The sequence below is a fragment of the Macrobrachium nipponense genome, chromosome 42, assembly GCF_015104395.2.
Source record: "Macrobrachium nipponense isolate FS-2020 chromosome 42, ASM1510439v2, whole genome shotgun sequence".
Lineage (NCBI taxonomy): Eukaryota > Metazoa > Arthropoda > Malacostraca > Decapoda > Palaemonidae > Macrobrachium > Macrobrachium nipponense.
In genome coordinates, this window is record NC_061103.1 from 32,607,440 (window position 1) to 32,627,397 (window position 19,958).

General features: G+C 40.7%; 2 protein-coding genes across 2 annotated transcripts in view; both read right to left on the reverse strand.

The window, feature by feature from the left end:
- The window catches only part of LOC135213054 (ATP-dependent RNA helicase DHX8-like), a 31,002-nt gene extending 17,513 nt beyond the window's left edge, over window positions 1-13,489 (reverse strand). Inside the window, 1 exon segment of the mRNA XM_064246888.1 lies at window positions 13,298-13,489. Coding sequence (XP_064102958.1) covers window positions 13,298-13,391 — 94 coding nt within the window. The 5' untranslated portion in view covers window positions 13,392-13,489.
- The window catches only part of LOC135213057 (26S proteasome regulatory subunit 8), a 102,283-nt gene that overhangs the window by 21,400 nt on the left and 60,925 nt on the right, over window positions 1-19,958 (reverse strand). The window lies entirely within an intron of this gene.

Here is a 19,958-nt window from a genome sequence, read left to right on the forward strand (position 1 = left end):
AATACAGGACTGTTTTCATATTATGTATGCCACTAATTATCAAGCCACATTAGCACCAAGGTTGGCCACAATAGTTATGCCCATGTGCATGGAAGATACTTGAGATTGTTGATGTTCCCAAATATTTACAGAACTGTAGTACCACTCTCATGCTCACAGATATTTAAGAGTACTGTAGCCAAGTGTGGAGGTGATTCGGCTTGATAAATAGTGACGCACTTTGTAAGACAATAAACCACCTATAAAAAAGTATTACGGTATTAACTAAATATAAAACTTGTTATATCTTTTTTATTACATAAAAATTTGCAAAACTTGATGGTAAACATAAAATAAAATCTTGTTCAACTCCTCTCTCTTTTCTTCACAAGCCTAACCTACTGATACTCGAAGGCAAAATTAATACGTATAGCATAATAAAAATTTATTTTGCCGTACAATTGAAATATTCCACTGAGTAATGTCAAGAAACATAAGGCTGCTTTCATCAAAATTGGATTAGATTACTTTGTAGTTCTTACTGAACATGGCACACAACTGAAAGCGCATTAGAATCACCAGATTTTAAAGAAAATGCTGGAGATGGGAACTTATATTTTAGTAAATGAGCATTAGGGGGAATAACCAACTGGACTAGTGGATCCAGTTTCCACCGCGTGTGAAGCCAACCTCCGAAAAAGTACTTAAACACGTCCTGACACCGGAGATGGGCACCACTCACGAGTTGTTGGTGGTGAGACCAACAACTCGAGACCTCTACTCTCCTTTTGAAGTAAGTATTTTCTCCAAAGTTAGAAATTAAGGTCATATTTTAAGATTAAACAGTGGTTAATGAAAGTCTGGCTCTACGTAGTGCACACATACCTAAATGACGCTTTCAAAATATTTACTTACAACTCCGAATATTTAGAACATTGACACACCATCTCGATGTTTGCGGAGTCGCTTGTGTCAATAAACTTGCCATTCCATGTGCTAAATCCGCACACCACTTGTACCCATAGACGCTGGGGCAATTTCTTCACAAAAATCGTAAACAACTACTTCCAACCACGACTTATCCAAGGAAACTACGATTTTTGGTAGAAGAAGAAGAAGCGTGCACTAGATAATTATTTAAATAAATAGTTGAACAGCAGTATATGGTCATGAATTGCATAAATTTTTTACATATTCATGATTATTAATATGAAAATATTCGTTGTTGGAAAAGTAACTAGATTCCTGACTCAAATATCAACAGTTTTGCTTGTGAACAGTACCAACAGAATTCTTCGCGCTCTTAAATTGTTTATCAGTGTTGCCAATTGGTATGTGTCTACCCTCCAAACTGGGTATAAGACTTACACAAAACCGGGGAAATAAGTGAAATTAGTGTATCTATTTGTAGTATATATACATATTACAGCAATTTTATCATTATTGCATTACTATGACAACTAGAATTCATGGAAACAGTTTGTAAATGCATTGGCGTATGTGTGAAGCTCCACTAGATTGGCAACGGTGAGTCATTTTGTTGTCATCTGCTTGTATCTACTTTAGAAATATCTAATTTTTTGGGGTTAATTTGGTTACAAAAAAGGGATAATAGACATGAATTAAATAAACATTTTGAAGTAACAATGTAAAGTTAAACTAAATAATGAGTAAAGTAAGCAATTAAGGGAATAAAGCTTTGCACCTCATAAACCGTGTACTTGTGTGCTGCCCGCAACGTTGTTAGTGGAGTGAGCGCTTAGGAACCAGGAACCGCAACGTAGTTAAAGTGCAATTTGGAGCGAATTAAGACTAAAACATGCATAATTGCAATCAAATACGCACTATGGAATTTCAGTGGTGATGGCAATAAGGATAAACCCACCTACTACAAGGTAAAAATGAATTTAAGTTCAAACCATGACCCCGGGAATAAGAAGTTTCATACTTTCACTAATATAGGCAACAAAATGTTGTTTTATGGCGCTGATTACAACTGCAATCTTGAGTAAGATCAATAAACGTTACATATACAGGCAGTCCAGGGGTTACGACGGGGGTTCCGTTCTTGAGACGCGTTGTAACCCGAAAATCGTCGTAAGCCGGAACATCATAAAAAAATCCTAAGAAATCCTTACTTTTAATGCTTTGGGTGCATTCAAAACTATGTAAACTGCATTCTTATTGCATTTTTCATTAAAAAAAAACCTTCAAATATTGATTAATTTGCATTTTTGGTGTCATATTACCTCTGCCAGATCAGCATTGTAGGCGTCGTAACCCTGGAAATAATTGCTGATGAATATAATTGAAATGCGCCTTAACCTCGGAACATCATAAGCCGAACCCATCGTAACCCGGGGACTGCCTGTATATGCTAACATTGTTCAAATGAGTGCTGGGAACGGCTGGGAAAGATGGTGGCTCTACTGCGCTTACAAACGGCACCTCACGCGGGTGCCGCCATATTGGATTTCAAAACTGCCTTGAAAACATATTTTACAAAGACCTCACATGCTTATTTCAGTTTGTATGGCGCTTTCATATATATCACAATATGTTGAAGAAACTTCAAACTTTAGAAAGGTATGCTTAAAGATGTAATTGTATTCTTGTTTAACCAATTAAATATCGAGTGAATAAGGCTGATCCACGTGATGACGATGGATCCACTGTGGATTTTCCCCCTAACTACTGGCTATTTTAACATAAAGAGTGTGTGAATGAATATGAATCTCAGCCATGACAATATGTTAATAGGGGGAAACATCACAACAGGCCAACCCTCATCACGGTAGACGGGTCTTATTCACTCGATATTTAATTGGTGAAACATGAATACAATTGCAACTCTAAGCATACCATTTAAAAGACTGAAGTTTCGTCAACATATTGTGATATATGAAAGCCCCATACGAACAAAAATAAGCATGTGAGCTCTTCGTAAAAATATGTTTTCAAGGCAGTTTTGAAATCCAATATGGCGCTACGTTTTTCATGGACGGTTCTCATCAGTGACGGCCACCATCTTTCCCCAGCCTTCCCAGCACTCATTTGAACAATGTTAGCGTATGTATGTAACGTTTATTGATCTTACTCAAGATTGCAGTTGTAATCAGCACAATAAAACAACATTTTGTTGCCTATATTAGTGAAAGTATGAAACTTGTTATTCCCGGGGTTATGGTTGGAACTGAATTCATTCTTACCTTGTAATCGGCGGTTTTTTATCCTTACTGCCATCACAACTGAAACTCCACAGTGCTTATTTGATTGTTATTATACACATTTTGGTCTCAGTTCACTCCACATTGCACTTTAAACCCGTTGCTGTTCCTGGTTTCTAAGCGCGCGCGCCATAAACACAATTACAAACAGCAGACGACGACAGACGACGAAACTGCAAAGTTTTATTCCTAAACTGTTTACTTTACTCGTTATTTAGTTTAAATTTACATTGTTATTAAAAATTTGATTTAATTCATGTATTATTATCCCTTTTTTTGCAACCAATTACCCCGAAAAATTCACAGATATTTCTAACGTAGATAAAATCAAATGTTTCTAACGTTTTCGTACATCTGGCTGCCCCCCCCCGAAAACCATAGAGGAACGAATACGGAAAAGTGCATAGAGAACGACTACGTTTTTTTTTTTTTTTGCTTTTTTGTTTTTGCTAGCACTTTTCATTGATTTCAGTCTTTATTAGTATTTTGAATTTCTTAAATAATCGTATGCCAGAAATAAATGTAACCTTTAATGTTTGCATGCTTTAATGTTTGCATGCTAAGAATGGCAAAATCATCGTTGCCACATTAGTGGAGGCTTCACACATACGCCGTTCCATTATCCTGTTAAGCGTCCGCCGCCCCTGATGAGCTCGCTGCTAACGTACCGTCACGCTTTTTTTGTAATCAGCGATCATAGCACTGATGATAGTTTTTCAAAGTTAATATTGATTTTTATGCTTGTTATTCATACTGTAATTAACTGTAGGAAATTCTCTCTCTCTCTCTCTCTCTCTCTCTCTCTCTCTCTCTTCTCTCTCTCTCTCTCTCTCTCTCTCTCGGAGTCCAGTCACTCGGCAAAGAAAAGTCATCTTCACTTCCCGCAATTGGAAGAAAAGTTTGTATCATCACTGGAGGATTCAGAACTAGAGCTCTCATCATCAAATAGGTTATCAATATCACACTCCTCATCTAGTATTTGATTGATCTCACCTAAAGAAATATGCCTCCTCTTTGGGACATTCATTGTGAAAGACGCAAAATCCAATTTGTATCGATAAACGCCCGAAGCGTATTGAAAGAAAACCAACAGGGACAGGCAGTTTTCTAGCATAAGCGACCACCAGGAAAGAGTTGCCAGGCTGGAAATAAGTTTCCCATGTGCTGAGGAAGTGTTACCAAATGATGTTCCTACACTTTCTATACGAGTAAACGTAAACGTTATTACGGGCTGGGCTGACGGCTTGACAAGCACAGTTAAAGTCTTGAACGTAATATCCCGTTGAAGGCGCTACCGAGTAGATCGCGGTAAACGTATTATTACGTGGGTGACGCTTAACAGGTTATAAACTGTTTCCATGAATTCTAGTTGTCATAGTAATGCAATAATGATAAAATGTTGCTTTAATATTTATGTATATATACTTCCAATACATAGCCTAATTTCACCAATTTCAACGTTTTGTGTGTAGTCTTATACCCAGTTTGGAGGGTCAACACATACCGAATGGCAACAGAGAGAGAGAGAGAGAGAGAGAGAAAGGAAGGCGGAGGAACGAAGAAAGAAAAGGGATGGCGGTGGAGGGGGGGGGGTTGGGGAGATGGTAGGTGGAGCTTTATACGCGTGTTCGTATCCATTTCTGCATAATGGAGTTTTTGTCTCTTGGTACAAGGACAAGTGTCGTTATTCTTTACGATTAGTGATTCACGATACCCTTATAAATTACGGCACTGGGTGTAATGCACTATAGCAAAATCTCGTTCTGTTAAGAGTGTTCGTTACAGAAATAGGTATTGCCCAAAAACCTGCTTGCACTGTCTCTGAAAACCCATAGTAGACATGCTGCTTAGTTGTCAATCAAGTTTTATAACCAAGTATTTTTTTACAAGCTAGCTATTGAATAAATTTGTATTTTTCTCAGTCAAAACATATGCCCCTCAATGCTAACTTTCCTTTCTTTTAACGACTTTCTGGTCATTGCAAATTCGGCCCCATAATTTCTTATGGTGCGAAAACAGACAAGAGGCCCATGGACCGAAAACGATTGCGTCACACTACGGCGATAATCCAGCAGTAAAACATCTTCATATATCCAAAAAGTAAATAATAAAGATATATATGCGCATTACGATTATAACAATTACATGTATAGCTGATAACAATCTGCATGAATAACTGGTAAACTGTTCTGCAATGACAGTTGAGTATAGCAATTATTTACAATAGGTACGAAAGTCAAGATGTCGTGACGTCATAATACAGAACTTGAAAGAACGTTCTAATTCAGAAAAATGATATTGTTAAGATACAATAAAGTTTTGTACATACTTACCTGCAGATATACTTAGCTATAGACTCGGTCGTCTCCCGACAGAATTTCAAAAACTCGCGGCACACGCGACAGGTAGGTCAGGTGATCCACCATTCCCGCCGCTGGGTGGCGGGGTCTGGAACTATTCCCGTTTTCTAAGCCATAATTTCTCTTACACCTGTCTCCTGAGGGGAGGCTGGGTGGGCCATTAATCGTATATATCTGCCAGGTAAGTATGTACAAAACTTTATTGTATCTTAACAATATCATTTTTGACAAGTAACTTACCCAGCAGATATATACTTAGCTGATTGGCACCCTTGGTGCGGGCAAGAGACAGCTAAAAACAAAATAATACTTAACTAAATACATTAAAAAACACAGGGAAAAAACAACCTATGTTCTTGGATAACATAATCCATAGTTCCTACCTTATTGGGCTGAAGACTTCATGATACTGTCGATGAGTCTGCTTGCCTCAAGAGTTTCAACGAGGAATGAACCAATGGTTGAATAAAACACTCTTTGGATCGTGTCAATGGGGGCTAGCCAGCTTACGCGACAGAAGGCCTATTACTGGATCGTACCAATGGGGGGGATGAACCACTTACATGGTAGAGCCATTGACCATTTTGTCATATCAATGGGAGACTCGCCATCTTACATGACAGAGTTAAGGTTATTAAACAAATCACAAAGAGCACTGAAGCCAATCCCGATCACCTGACCATGTTAGTCTTGTTACAATCTATGAATTGTAAGAGGGTCCCTATTCCCTCTGACAATTAACAATAAAAACAACCACCAATAAACATTATTTTAAGCCTTAAACTAAATAGGAAGGATTAGCCTCAGCCCCATTCTGCCCAGCATGAATTCGCCGAAACATACGCTCCCAGAGCAAAGCACTTTTTGTACGAAATTTTAACATACTCTTAGGTAATTCGAGGCGAACACCGAATTACATTCTATCCAAAATGTCGACTCTATATGAGCCTGAAGCGACCATGTTTTGTGAAATGCCATCGACGTTAGCTATGGCTCTCCACTTACATGAGCTCTCACTCTGAGAACCTGAAATGCTCTTCTTCGCATTTAAGGTGAGCTTCCCTTATTACATCTTTTATGAAGAATGTAAGGGCGTTCTTAGAAATCGCTCTTTTCGGATCTCTTACAGAGCACCAAAGACTTTCTTCTGTACCTTTCAGCAACTTCTTTCTTCTCCAGGTAGAACTTGAGTGCCCTGACGGACACAAAGTCCTTTCTAGTTCTCTCCCTGTTAATGAAGATATTCCTTTATCTCAAAGCTTCTTGGCCAGGCTTTGAGGGATTTTCATTTTTCGCTAGAAAAAATGGTTGAAAGGAGCAAATCGCTGAATCTTTTCTTAAACCCCACTTTACCTTCCAAAGCTTGCAACTCGCTCACTCTCTTGGCTGTTTGCTAACGCAAAAAAGGAATGAAAGACTTTCTTGTTTAAGTCCCTAAAACGAAGCTGCGTGAGACGGTACGAATTTTTGCCGACATTAGGAACTTGAGGACCACATCAAGTTCCAGCTAGGCTTCTTGATTACATGTTACTTTCGTGGTCTCAAAAGACCTTATAAGGTCATGAAGATCTTTATTGTTTGTCAGATCTATTCCTCTATGTCGAAAAACGGAGCCAGCATACTTCTGTAACCCTTCACTGTTGAAACTGCCAGGTTACAGTCTTTTCTCAAATATAGGAGAAAAATCTGCGATTTCAGTTACAGAGGTACTGGAGGAGGATATTTTCTTTTCCCTACACCATCTTCTAAACAACTCCCACTTCGACTGATATACTTTAGAAGTGGAGACTCTCTGGCTCTTGCAATAGCCTTCGCCACTTCTCGTGAAAAGCCCCTTGCTCTGACAAGTCCTTCGACAGTCTGAAGGCGGTCAGACTTAGAGCGGGAGGTTTTTGTGAACCTGTCGAAGTGGGGTTGTTTGAGAAGATCGTTCCTTAGTGGAAGCGATCTTGGAAATCCACTAACCACTCCAGCACCTCTGTGAACCAATCGAGAGCCGGCCAAAAGGGAGCGATGAGGGTCATTCTTGTTCCTTCCGAGCAAGCGAACTTCCTCAACACTTCTCCTACTACTTGAAAGGAGGGAAGGCGTACGCGTCCAAGCCCGTCCAATCTAGCAGAAAGCTGTCTACTGCTACTGCTTGAGGATCCGAGATCGGGGAGCAATAGGTTTTCTAATCTGTGGTTCTTGTTGGTCGCGAACAGGTCTATATTGGGCCTTCCCCACAGATGCCACAGTTGTTGGCAAATCTGAGGATTGAGAGTCCATTCCGTGGGTAGGACTTGATCTTTTTCTGCTTAACAGATCTGCCCGGACAATTTTTCTCTCCCTGTACAAACCTTGTGAGGAGAGAGATCTTCCTTTCCTGTGCCCAAATCAGCAGATCCTTTGCTGATTCGTACAGGGAAAAGGAATGCGTCCCCCCTTGCTTCTTTATATAAGCGAGGGCTGTTGTGTTGTCCGAGTGAATCTGAATCCCCAGTACCTGAGACCTGTTCCTCGAAATGAACCAAAGCTAGATGAATGGCAGTTAGCTCTTTCTTGTTGATGTGCCAGGACACTTGTTCTCCTTCCCAAATGCCTGACACTTCTTGCGAACCTAGGGTCGCTCCCCACCCTGAATCTGAGGCGTCTGCAAACACGCTAGGCGCGGGTTCTGTAAGCGAAGGGAGATTCCTTTGCTTAGTTTCTGTGGATCTAACCACCAACGGATATTCTCCTTGATCCGTTTCGAGATTGGAAAAGTCTCTCCCAGATTGTTGGACTTCCAATCCCACTTCTCGTTCAGATAAAATTGAAGGGGTCGTAGGTGAAGTCTTCCTAAGGAAACGCAACTGTTCCATCGAGGAGAGGTAACCAGCAAGCTCATCCATTCCCTCGCGGAACAATGTTTCTTTTTCCTTAAGAAGACACAACCTTTTCTAGGCAGCGTCTCCTTTCCTTTCCTGCGAAGGATACGCTAGAAATCCCGAGAATCCATCTGAATCCCAGATAGACAATACTTTGCTGGGGAGTCAGCATGGATTTCTCGTGATTTACTAAAAGTCCTAAGGACTTTGTCCAACTTTAGAGTCACTAAAAGGTCCTCCAGACATTTTTTCTCCGATTGGGCTCTTATTAGCCAATCGTCCAGATATAACGAGATCCTGATCCCTTCCAGATGTAGCCAATAAGCTACATTCTTCATGATGTCCGTAAAGACTTGAGGGGCAGTCGAAAGTCCGAAGCACATCGCTCGGAACTGGAACACTTTCCCTCGGAACATGAACCTCAGATATTTCCTTGCTGCCGGATGAATTGGCACATGGAAATACGCATCCTGAAGGTCCAGGGACACCATCCAGTCCCCTGGACGAAGAGCAGATAGAACAGAGGAAGAAGTCTCCATTGAAAAATTTCTTCTTCAAGACAAAGAAAATTCAGGGCACTGACGTCTAGAACTGGTCTCCATCCCCCCGATGCTTTCGGTACCAGAAATAGCCGATTGTAGAATCCTGGGGACTGGGATCTTGAACCAGTTCTACCGCTTCCTTGGAAATCATCTGTTCCACTGCTTGCAACATAGCAAGCTTTCGGACCGGATCCGAGTATCTGGCGGTTAACTCCCTTGGAGTTGTCGTCAAGGGAGGATTTTCCCTGAAGGGGATTAAGTATCCTTTTTTCAGGATAGAGAGGGACCAGGAGTCCGCTCCCTTCTGCGCCCAGACTTTGGCAAAGTGGAGTAGCCTGGCGCCTACTTTCGTCTGGAGGACTTGCTGTTCATCTAGACTTCCCGAAGGACCTTCTAGATGGTCTACTCTTTCTCTCTGGTCTTCGACCTCTAAGAGGGGCTCTAGAAGAGGAGGCCCCTCGAAAGGGCTGAACAAAAGAGGGTCTCTCTTTCTTCTCTATCGGCACTGCCGGCCTAAACTTCTTGGCTGAGTGCGTGAGGAGATCTTGAGTTGCCTTCTCCGTAAGAGATTTCGAAACCTCTCTAACCGTCTCTTGTGGAAAAAGGTGCGGGGATAAAGGAGCAAAAAGAAGAGATGTCCTTTGCAAGGGTGATACTGCTCTTGCTAAGAACGAGCTAAAGACAGATCTCTTCTTCAAAACTCCCGTTCCAAAAAGAGGCAACTTCCACAGAACCGTCCATGAGCTCTGTCCAGGCAAGCCAGACGCTCGAAGTTCCTCCATGAAACAAAAGTCGTGTCCTGAGCTCTCTTCGCTAATGCTCCTAACGCCCAGTCCATAAAATTGAAGACTTCTAGGGTTTTAAAGAGGCCCTTTAGAAGGTGGTCCAGCTCACACATGCCCCAAGTCGCCTTAGCAGACAGCAACGACTTCCTCCTAGAAGAGTCCACTAAGGACGCAAAATCCGCATCCGCGGAAGAAGGCAGACCTAACCCATCGGCTCTTTGGGTCTCGTAACCACCTTCCTGGTTTGCCTGTTAACTTGGAAGGAGGGCAGGAAAAACTGTCTTGCCCGCTTCCCTTCTGGAAGTCAACCACTCTGAAAAGTTTTCAATGCCTTTTTCATACAAAGAGCGGGGCGCATCTTAACGAAGGAAGACGATTTGAGAGCTTTAGTTGCTGGACATCAACGATCTGGTGAAGGAGGGTCCGCAGGATGAAGGGAGTCTCCGAACTCCTTTAGCAGCAAAAGAGAAAGTCTCTTGTAGTCCGAAACTGCTCAGTCATCTACAGGCTCTTCGTCTTCCGATACCTGGTCCAACTGATCTACAGAAGGAGATCGTTTTGGAGTGATCTGCTCTTCCCGGGAGAAGAACTCCTTTCCCGAGAAGGGGAGCGCGGAACATTAGCACTCCTATACGAAGAGTGAGGGCTCCTGTCTGTCGGCAAACACTCTTGTGCCCTACTAGACTCTTGTTGATCTAGGTTCGCCGGGTTCGTGGCGCTTGCTAGACGCTCCTGGCGTCCTGATTCAGGGCGCTTGAAAAGATCCCCGCGTCCTGATTCCTGACGCTTAACAGGCTCTTGGCGCACCCTAACACTTGACGCCTAACGTACTCCTGGCGTCCTGTTTTCTGGCGTCCTAACTCTGGCGCCCTGACTCCTGACGCCCTGATCCTGGCGCCCTGACTCCTGACGCCCTCCTCCCCTGACTCCTGGCGCCCTGACTCCTGGCGCCCTGACTCCCATGGCGTCCTGGCTCATAGCGTCCTGATTCCTGCCTTCTAGCAGAAATCCTGACGTCCTGAATCCAGCGTTTTAAGAGGCTCTTGACAGTCCTTTCTTGCGTCTTGCTGCCTCTTTGCGCCTGTCTGGCTCCTGGTCCTGAAGACCCAAGGGATCCTGATACCTAAATCGGTTTTCCGGTTCCTTGTAGCTAAACCGATCGAGACTTCTGCTCGATGCGCTGTGTCTTAAGAGGACGCTTTTTCGGGGAAGCCAGCCTATAGGGCGAAAGGGCTCTTCTCCAGAGGAGAACAACTCCTATCCGACGAGTCCCTTGACGAAGGCGATAAACGCCCTGGAGATCGTGAGAGTTCTCTCCTATACGAAGAAGGACGCTTAGCGGAACTCTTAAACAGGGAGCGAGACATCCTTCCTCCTTGTAGAGTCCTAGCAAAAGAGCCTACGAGCGACGCTAACTGCTCTTGCAGATCAACCAAAAACTTCTTGGTCGGATCCTGAAGAGCAGGCTCCTCTTGTCTAGTCCTCTTAGGTCCCGAAGGGCCAATCCTCGGGAAAACGCTCTGGGCTGGAGTCAGCAGCGTCTCCTTTAGGCGCCTTCCAGGCTCTCTTCAAAGGGCGCGAACGGGAGGCCGAACTCCATCCTCGTTTAGGAGAGGAAGAGTCTGAGGCCGAAAAACACTCCTTTAGGACGCCTTTTCTGCGGCAATCCGAGGCAGCCTGGGACTTAACAAACAGGATCTGCCGAAGGGACGCCTGACCGTTGGGGATGTTCTGCATCCTCCCTGCGGCTTTCGACATTCCTCCTCCCCCCCCGGTCCTGGGAGTTTGGAAGAGGTCTAGGCCTAGGAGCAATGAGGAACCGGTCAGACGCCCCTCCACTGCACTGGGGACACTGCACAAGTCACTATCACCACTATTACCTTGGTTTAGAGCTCGTAGCTGAGCTTGAAGTTTCTTAATTGAAGCTTTCACCCATTTTCCCTTTTCCCTTCTGATGAAGAATCTTTGGATTCAGAACAGGGAGAAGCAGCTGAGGCTAAGGGAAAATTGTTAGATGGAGAGTTAATTTCTTGTTTCTAAGGAGCAAGATCTACTAGAGACCTAGCTGAAGCCTTCCTCACTCTATCTCTCTCAAGCTTCCTAACATATGATGATAATTCCTTCCATTCAAGCTCCGTAAGGTTCTCGCATTCCACACAGGTGTTAATAAAAGAACATTCATTCTCCCTGCATTTAGCGCAAATACTATGCGGATCTAATGCCGATTTAGGCAAGCCTAAATCCTAACCTTACAGTCTTCCCTACTGCAAACTCTAAACATAGGTGAAGCCTTAGCGTCAGACATCGTGAAAGATAGTCAAAACCAAAGTCGAAAAACAGTCCACAATAAGCGTATGCCAAGCCAGAGAAAAACAGAATACGTCACCAAAAAACCAATCCAAATTCTCGGCAAACGAGTTGAAATCCAAGATGGAGGAACGAACAATAGGTGTTGTCCGTTCAACCGACAGAGAAATTATGGCTTAGAAAACGGGAATAGTTCCAGACCCCGCCACCCAGCGGCGGGAATGGTGGATCACCTGACCTACCTGTCGCGTGTGCCGCGAGTTTTGAAATTCTGTCGGGACGACCGAGTCTATAGCTAAGTATATATCTGCTGGGTAAGTTACTTGTACAAAAATAATTACTTAAATTTGAGTCAGAGTCGAGTTACTTTTTCAATAACGAATATTTACAAATTAATCATCATAATATGTAAAATATTGATGTTTTACTACTTATTTAAAAATTAGCCAAGAGCACGCTTCTCGTCATCTTCTACCCCAACAGCTGTTTACGCCTGGCTTGTTGTTGATGAGAAATCGTGTTTCGATTGTTGTGATAAAGTGCTCCAGCGTCTGTGGGTACAAGTGGTGTGCGGATTTATCACAGGAAATGGTTAGTTTATTGACACAAGCTACTCCGTAAACATCGAGATGGCGTCAATCTTCTAAATACCTCGAGTTGTAAGTAAAAATGTTGAACGCGTTTTGGTGAGATTTGCACTACATTTGAGACCGTTTTCAGTACCCTCTGTTTAAATCTTAAAATTTGGCCTTAATTTCTAACTTTGGAGAAAATACTTACTTCGAAAGGAGAGTAGAGGTCTTTAGCTCCGTTTCTCACCAACAACAAGTCGCGACTAATGCCATCTCGGGTGTCAGGACGCGTTATAATGTACTTTTCGGAGGGTGGCTTGCATTGATGGTAGGTGGCCTGCTTGGCTGCTGTGATGATCTACCCTATTTGAAGCCATTTTGGTTTTCTTATGAACCTAGCTAAACCTGTTGTTACGCGGCCCGGGCAACTAAACCGTAAACTAATCCAACTGAGTGTCTGTATAGGCTAAGAATCCAGTCTGCAACAGGTTTGGGAAGGGAGCCTAGCCTACTAGCCTATGGTACCTAGAGGCTATCCTACGTGCATTCTTTAGCAAGGTAAGCTACCAGCCTACAAAATGCGTAGTCCTCTAAAGTGATTAATCTAGCCTGAATTAGACATTAATCTCACAACAACACAACCTGATATACCGTACATAAATTTAAGCCCACTTACCAACATCTTTATCATTGATTCCCAAGTGATTCTCCAGTTCAACGCAGATCTTGGAAACAAGCGACAAACGCTCGAGTTTTGACAGATCCTCCATTATACGTTCTTTAAGAATGTATCTACAAAGATTAATTAATTGTGCAATTCACAAAATTACGCACTAACTAAACACCAGCACGACTTGAATCAGCTGTATTGTCAGCCATCGTCAAGCGACTTCACAGACAAACGTATGTTGTAAACATTGGGGGCAACTTCTATTTAGATCTTGGTTACGTTTTTTCTGGAAACTTATATTCCCAAACGTAATATTACCAGGTTTCATGTTTTAAATAATTTTCATTAATGTTTTTAATCTTTTAAACATATATGATATTATTCAATATTGGTAACAGTTATAATTTATCGATAATAAGGTGATGCTATACACAAAATTGCAAGAAAATTAAAACAGATTCTAAACAGCTTTTTTAAATAGAATGCGCTCTTCGCAGCTTTTGTTTTTGTTATGGGTCACTTGCGATACAAAACCAGTGGTCATCAACGCCGCGGAAAAACGAGGTAAGAGAAAAATAAAGTATTTTATTGATCTGGTAAAAAGTAAACCATATTTGTACTTAATATATGACTCAGTCATAATGATGTAACTGGGGCAAATACATAATTTTACTATTATTTTTTCAGAGGTGAGTATTATTATCATGTATATGTCAAGTGATGACCTTTACGGTCAGTAAACTGAAATTTTACAAGGGTGCAGAACGGGCTATAATAATAGCGTGGGATTATAGTATGCTGGAGATACTTATGAAGAAAATATATATAAAAACACATATCCTTACTATATTTGCGGACGTCAGATGATGGAATTTGGATTAAATGTGAAATTCGTAACCACTGGAACAACACCCACGCTGCAATGGAACATCACAAATAATGATATTTAAATTGGTAACAGTTTATAAGCAACCAATATTAAGCACTTCCGCTGAATAACATCAAGTTGGTCGGATGTTGATGCCCAAGTAGAATCTGAGGTTAATCCGAAGCGACTTAAAAACAAACTCTCAGAGGAGTCTGTTGGAGGAACTAGCAACTAGGGAACCAAGTCAAAAGGACAAAATGAATTGTAATTAAACATGCTGGTGGATCAGAGCAGAAAGTTCATGAGCAATTATATAAAACGAACCATGAAAATAAAGGTAGGTTCCAGAAGACCACAACGGGCTGACAAGGTTGAGTACAATACACTTTGTGACATATGCAGTATACTAATGTAAATAATTGAAGTGATAGAAATAATATAGACATGTAAGGAAAGAAGCTTTGTATCCACCAGGAGAGCTGGTACGAGCAAACTTGTTTTGTGGAGTTTGCAATGAGGAACCAAACTTTCGACCTCCTCTTCGTTAGTTGAAAAATATGCACACAGACACAGAAAAATCAATTTGTTAGAATTTACCGAATCTCTCGCAAATATTTTGATGCAATTTTCAGAATATTCCTTAGGAGTACATTGGTTATTTATATAGATTTTATAATCAGAGCAGTACATGCATGTAAATCCTTAATTTCTTTTCATCAATCTATGTTGTTTCCAGATTAAATGACACTTTCATTTATGTTAATTTCTTTGGATACCCACCTGCATCGCTCTATATAAACAACCATATTATAAAGAGAATTCTTAAGACCAATAAATCGTAATAAATTAAGTCAGATATGGAACTTTCTAAACAATTTTGGATATACCATAAGCACAATACATTTGCTGATCAATGCCTTTGGATAATTCTACATTATATTCCCCCATTTTCCGAGAAAAAAGTTTTGAAGCCCATTTTTCACCATTTGAAGGACTCCAGTCACAGGCAGTCACGAGGCTGCATAATATTTGATCGACATATATCTACCTATGAACTACATATCATTGCATCATGTTAAGGACACAAATAACGTCATCACTACTCACTGAAAGAGGCCTTGTTTTGTCGAAGACATTAAGCGTGTGCAGACGTAGCCTACATTACAGAACATGATTTTCTCAGAAAAAACTGTTTTTCCTTGTAAGAATAAGAACTAATGTTTTTATGATACTGAACGATTGGACGGAGATAAATTACCATACAATTATAAAGAAAACTTCATAAGACAGCCCCGAAGGAGAGCGTCTGTTTCGTCAGTACTATCTAGTTTTTCTCTCTCTCTCTCTCTCTCTCTCTCTCTCTCTCTCTCTCTCTCTCTCTCTATGACGTCATCTTTCGGTGCAATGCAGATTGCAGAAGCGTATACATACGCACAAAACAGGAAGGTACAGGGATAAAAATCTATTTTGGCCAATATCCCCAAAAAGATAACGCGGCCGATTTTACTTGTGTTCTAGTCATTATTTAATTATTCCAAGGCGGGAAAGAGGGTATTAGAAATTTGTTCAGTACCCACGTTGTACTTCCTAGCCAATGAAAACAGTCTCTCATTTAATCTGTCAATCTCATTGGCTGAGATTTCGAAGCGTGTTTTTACTGTGCTTGTGCACGTTTGTGTGTCTTGAGCATATTACCAAGTTAAGCATTTCTATGTCAGTATGTTTTACAACGTGACACTGGAAAGGGCCGTTCCAGCACCTCTGCCGTGGCAAAGAAGTGAGACAGACTTTTGAAAAAAACTTTCTAATTTTCAAAGTTTTGTTTTGGTTTGCGCTATGAAAGCCGAAATCTCATAATGAGACAGTGGTTGAATGAAGATAACACTAACATGTGTGAGACCCGAGTATGGTATATTGTAATTTATGAACGATTTACAGCGAGTTTTAACGTGTCCCTCATGATTAAAAAACATCATGTTCGACTGCTGCCAATTTGTCTGTATGTATGCCTTCGTAAGGTAAGTTGGACAATAATTGCCGTTCATCTTATTGACACTTTCCGGGGAAATCCATTATGGCCTCGATGTCATCATCAGTTGATCATAGGCTGAGAACCGGAAAGTCAGAACTCTGCACCAACACTGCGTGCAAAGGAAAGGCTATATAGGCCTAATTTTCTTTAAAGAACTCTCAGAATACTATTGAAACCTACAGGGAAAATAGATAAATAAATAAAAAATAGAAAGTAAAAATTTAATGTATGTGATAATGCTTCCTTGTTTTACCATGTGTATAGGCCTAACTGAAAGCTATTTCATGGTAAAGTATTTTTCATATACATGAAATTTTAGCTAGACTGCATGACCCAATCAGCGAGAGTGAATGGGACAAGTGTTAGCCTCGATTTTGCCACAGGTGACAATACTCTCTCTCTTCTCTCTCTCTCTCTCTCTCTCTCTCTCTCTCTCTCCATGGGTGGTAGCTTCTTTTTAAGGTAATTATATCAAGTCATTTGGAGCCATCAAAGTAAATCCATTCTTGTGGGCTGCTGCAGGGGTGCAAATGTGCTTCCTGCCTTAACGGGCTAAGACAGACAGACAGACAGACAGAGAGAGAGAGAGAGAGAGAGAGAGAGAGAGAGAGAGAGCGAGATATGAATGCTTTCACTCTGGAGGTATCAGTTTACTCTGTAAAGACCTGGGACTTCATAGTCTGCGTTATGATACAGTGGCATACATTTCACAGAATATTGACTGCTCAAGTCTGCTATTTTCCCATACTTTTTAATTCTTTATCTATTTCACTCTTACCTGAGCCTACACTAATCGGCTGACAGCTGTTGTACACAATTCCTGGGCTAGATCTTCTTAGCTTACTAATTTTAAGGGTATGCCTGCCTTTCCATTCCTCGTCAGGTTATGGGATCAAATGTTCGTTCTTCTGCTTATGATCCGAGAGACGGAAGGAATTTCCAAAAGCAGAACGTATAATCGTAAACTTAATGAATATTACAGTCATAACTTGTAAATTCACACAATTTATTGTCAATAACAAAACAAAACAAAAAATCTTTCAGCAAAATTCGATTACTAACTTATCAGGTTAGGGTTTGTTATAATGTTAGACAGAACTACGTGATCATTTAAGGCTTAGATTTCTGTAAATTTTAATTAACTTATCATTTTCAAAACCTTTCTTGTAATTCCTTTTGCACTTTATAGTCAACTGTAGTGAGTCACAGTCAGAGTAAAGAAAGGCATGGGGCTAGCAGTCTTTCCATAAAAAAAAAGTCTTTCTGTACACACACTGCCTGCTCACTTGTCTTACTTAGTTCCTAAGCATCCAGCTTTCTCTACTTAAACAATTAATCTTTCAATTACAACCCTAAGACCCGTTTTATTATCTATTTATCTGCAATATCCATACAGTGAATGGTGCAACAAACCCAGATCGTCGGTTTGGCTATACTTTCACATAACACAGGATGGCGAGCTTGCCATCATTGTGTTTGCTGGCCTCTCACAGGAGTGAAAACTGTCGTGAATTATCGGTCTTGAGGGGATGAGGCCTATCTGCCATTCCAGAGACATTTCTTACCGCCAGGGGATCCACAAACTCGCCGAATCTCTGGCACTTTCTAGACCTATAGCATCAAGACCCACGCAGTGCTGCTTTGTTCTAGACAATATCACTTCGAGTGGCGATTCCGGGTGTAAGTATACCTTTCGGTTCTCAAATAATCTTCCAGTGTGAAACTGCCAGCCTCACTTACACCCTGCTATGTTTCTAGTCTGATATGTTTAGTTGTATCCTGTCTAAGCACTGACTGGATTGAACATCCTAGCTGATCATAAATGTATGTACGTATTTATGTATGTGATATAATGATTTAAACAAAGCTTCGGCTCAGCTCGTTGCTTTGTTTGGTAATAGATCATGCAACGCTCTGTTGATTTTGTGGATTTGGGAGTTTTTAATTTCCGCGGTTTCCTTTTGGCCATAGTTATCGTCTGCTTCTTTTGTTACCAAAACGTATTAGCTAAAACCCTCATTGATTGGTAATTTTCCAGTTAAAAACATAATTATTGGTAATAATATTAATAGATATATTATATAAGCATAATGACGCGATAACTATTAAAATTTTTGTAAGAGTTTTAACATTTAAGACAATAGTATTTTAGATAAATTTGCAGTTTGGCAAGATCGAGCAGACGAATTTTTAATAGAGGGAAACAGGTCTAAAGTAAATATAGGCCGCAGATACGAAACTGTTAACGATAGGTCTTGTTTCGTGTAGTATCATCTTTATGGTGCAATTTTCACTTTATTTACCTTAGCTTGAATAATTTAGTTAAAACTTATTCTATATTGAATACGCTGAAGTAAATCTTACTCTAAATACTGCTCGTTATCATTTTGTATTGTGATTTTAAAGCACTCTTGTAACTTCCACTATTTACCCTTAATAAATGTTAAATTGTTATTTCATAACAATTATTCATACATGAAATTCTATTTATTTACAATGATAATTCCTGTATCGTGTTCATCATTTTGTTATTTTACACAATGGTTTTATTGCGTCCATTTCTAGCATTCATTTGCCATCAGAATTGTTACGATAATTATTTGTAAATATTTCTATTTCTTTAATCTAAGATTGCGACACTTCAAAAGTGACGATTACAATATTGCCGTGTTTTAGTTTTTTATCTGTTCCCCGTGTGAGGTGTGAACAAAGAGGCAGGTAGACGCGTGCTAATCTTTATTATAGGTAAGGAAATTCAAATACGTATACAGCATGCGGGAGGAAATGTGGTATCCGACCCGCGAGAGTGTAAAAGTGGGTCGGCGAGAGCCGATTTGTTTCTTGCCAGACATATAACTTAGAATATAAAAGTACATAAAACATGATCTTATAAGATATATACATTGGCGGAAAGCCCGCTGAACGCTCTCGAGGAGGGAAGTAAGAACAACGCGATTGTAGAATTATATACAGAGGAATTTGCGATAAGGCGTTGTCCTTACACCCATTTCAAATGTCTGCCAAGCTGTTTTACATAACGACTCCGCAAATATGACGTGTTAAGTTTTAAATTCGTCTTCTCAATTGTTTTTACCAAACATAGTTAGCAAAGCACCTTCAGGTCCTCTCCTTTCGAAGCAATAAATGATAAAAGGGAAATGGAGATGCCTTGGACATGCATGTCCTTGCACAACCCCTGGGAAAATTAAATGTGCTCCTAAAGGATGAGTGGAGGAGGACTTGTGGGGAAAAGAATAAAAAATGAGTGTCAGAATTTCACCGAAGCTCTTTGCATCACACGGCTCTAGTGGCAATGATGTTATGCAGAATAAATACAATTAATGTTACAGGATAAACTTAAAATCATACCTGCAAATGGGAGATGGCATGCAATAAACCCTGGAGGAACAACTTGACAATTGCTCCCATCTATTTTTCTGCTTGTGGAATAAACGCTGTCCATGAGACTGATGCCTTCTTTCGTGGAATAAAACGTACTATTGGAGCCACTTTTCTATGAAGACATCTCTCTAACAAAGCTGCAAACATCTTGCTACCTATCATGACAAAAGATAAAGAATGACAGAATGACCTTGCAAGGACCCGACAACTTGCCAGACCTAAGTTATCCACGAATGAGTCCCAAAGAAATGGCAGTCTTTAGGGAATAGCAAAAGTATATACTTGCAAAAGACCAAGAATGAATAATGTAGTTCAATAGTTTCACATGATAAGGTAAAAACTAGAATAATGTACAAAATTAAGCA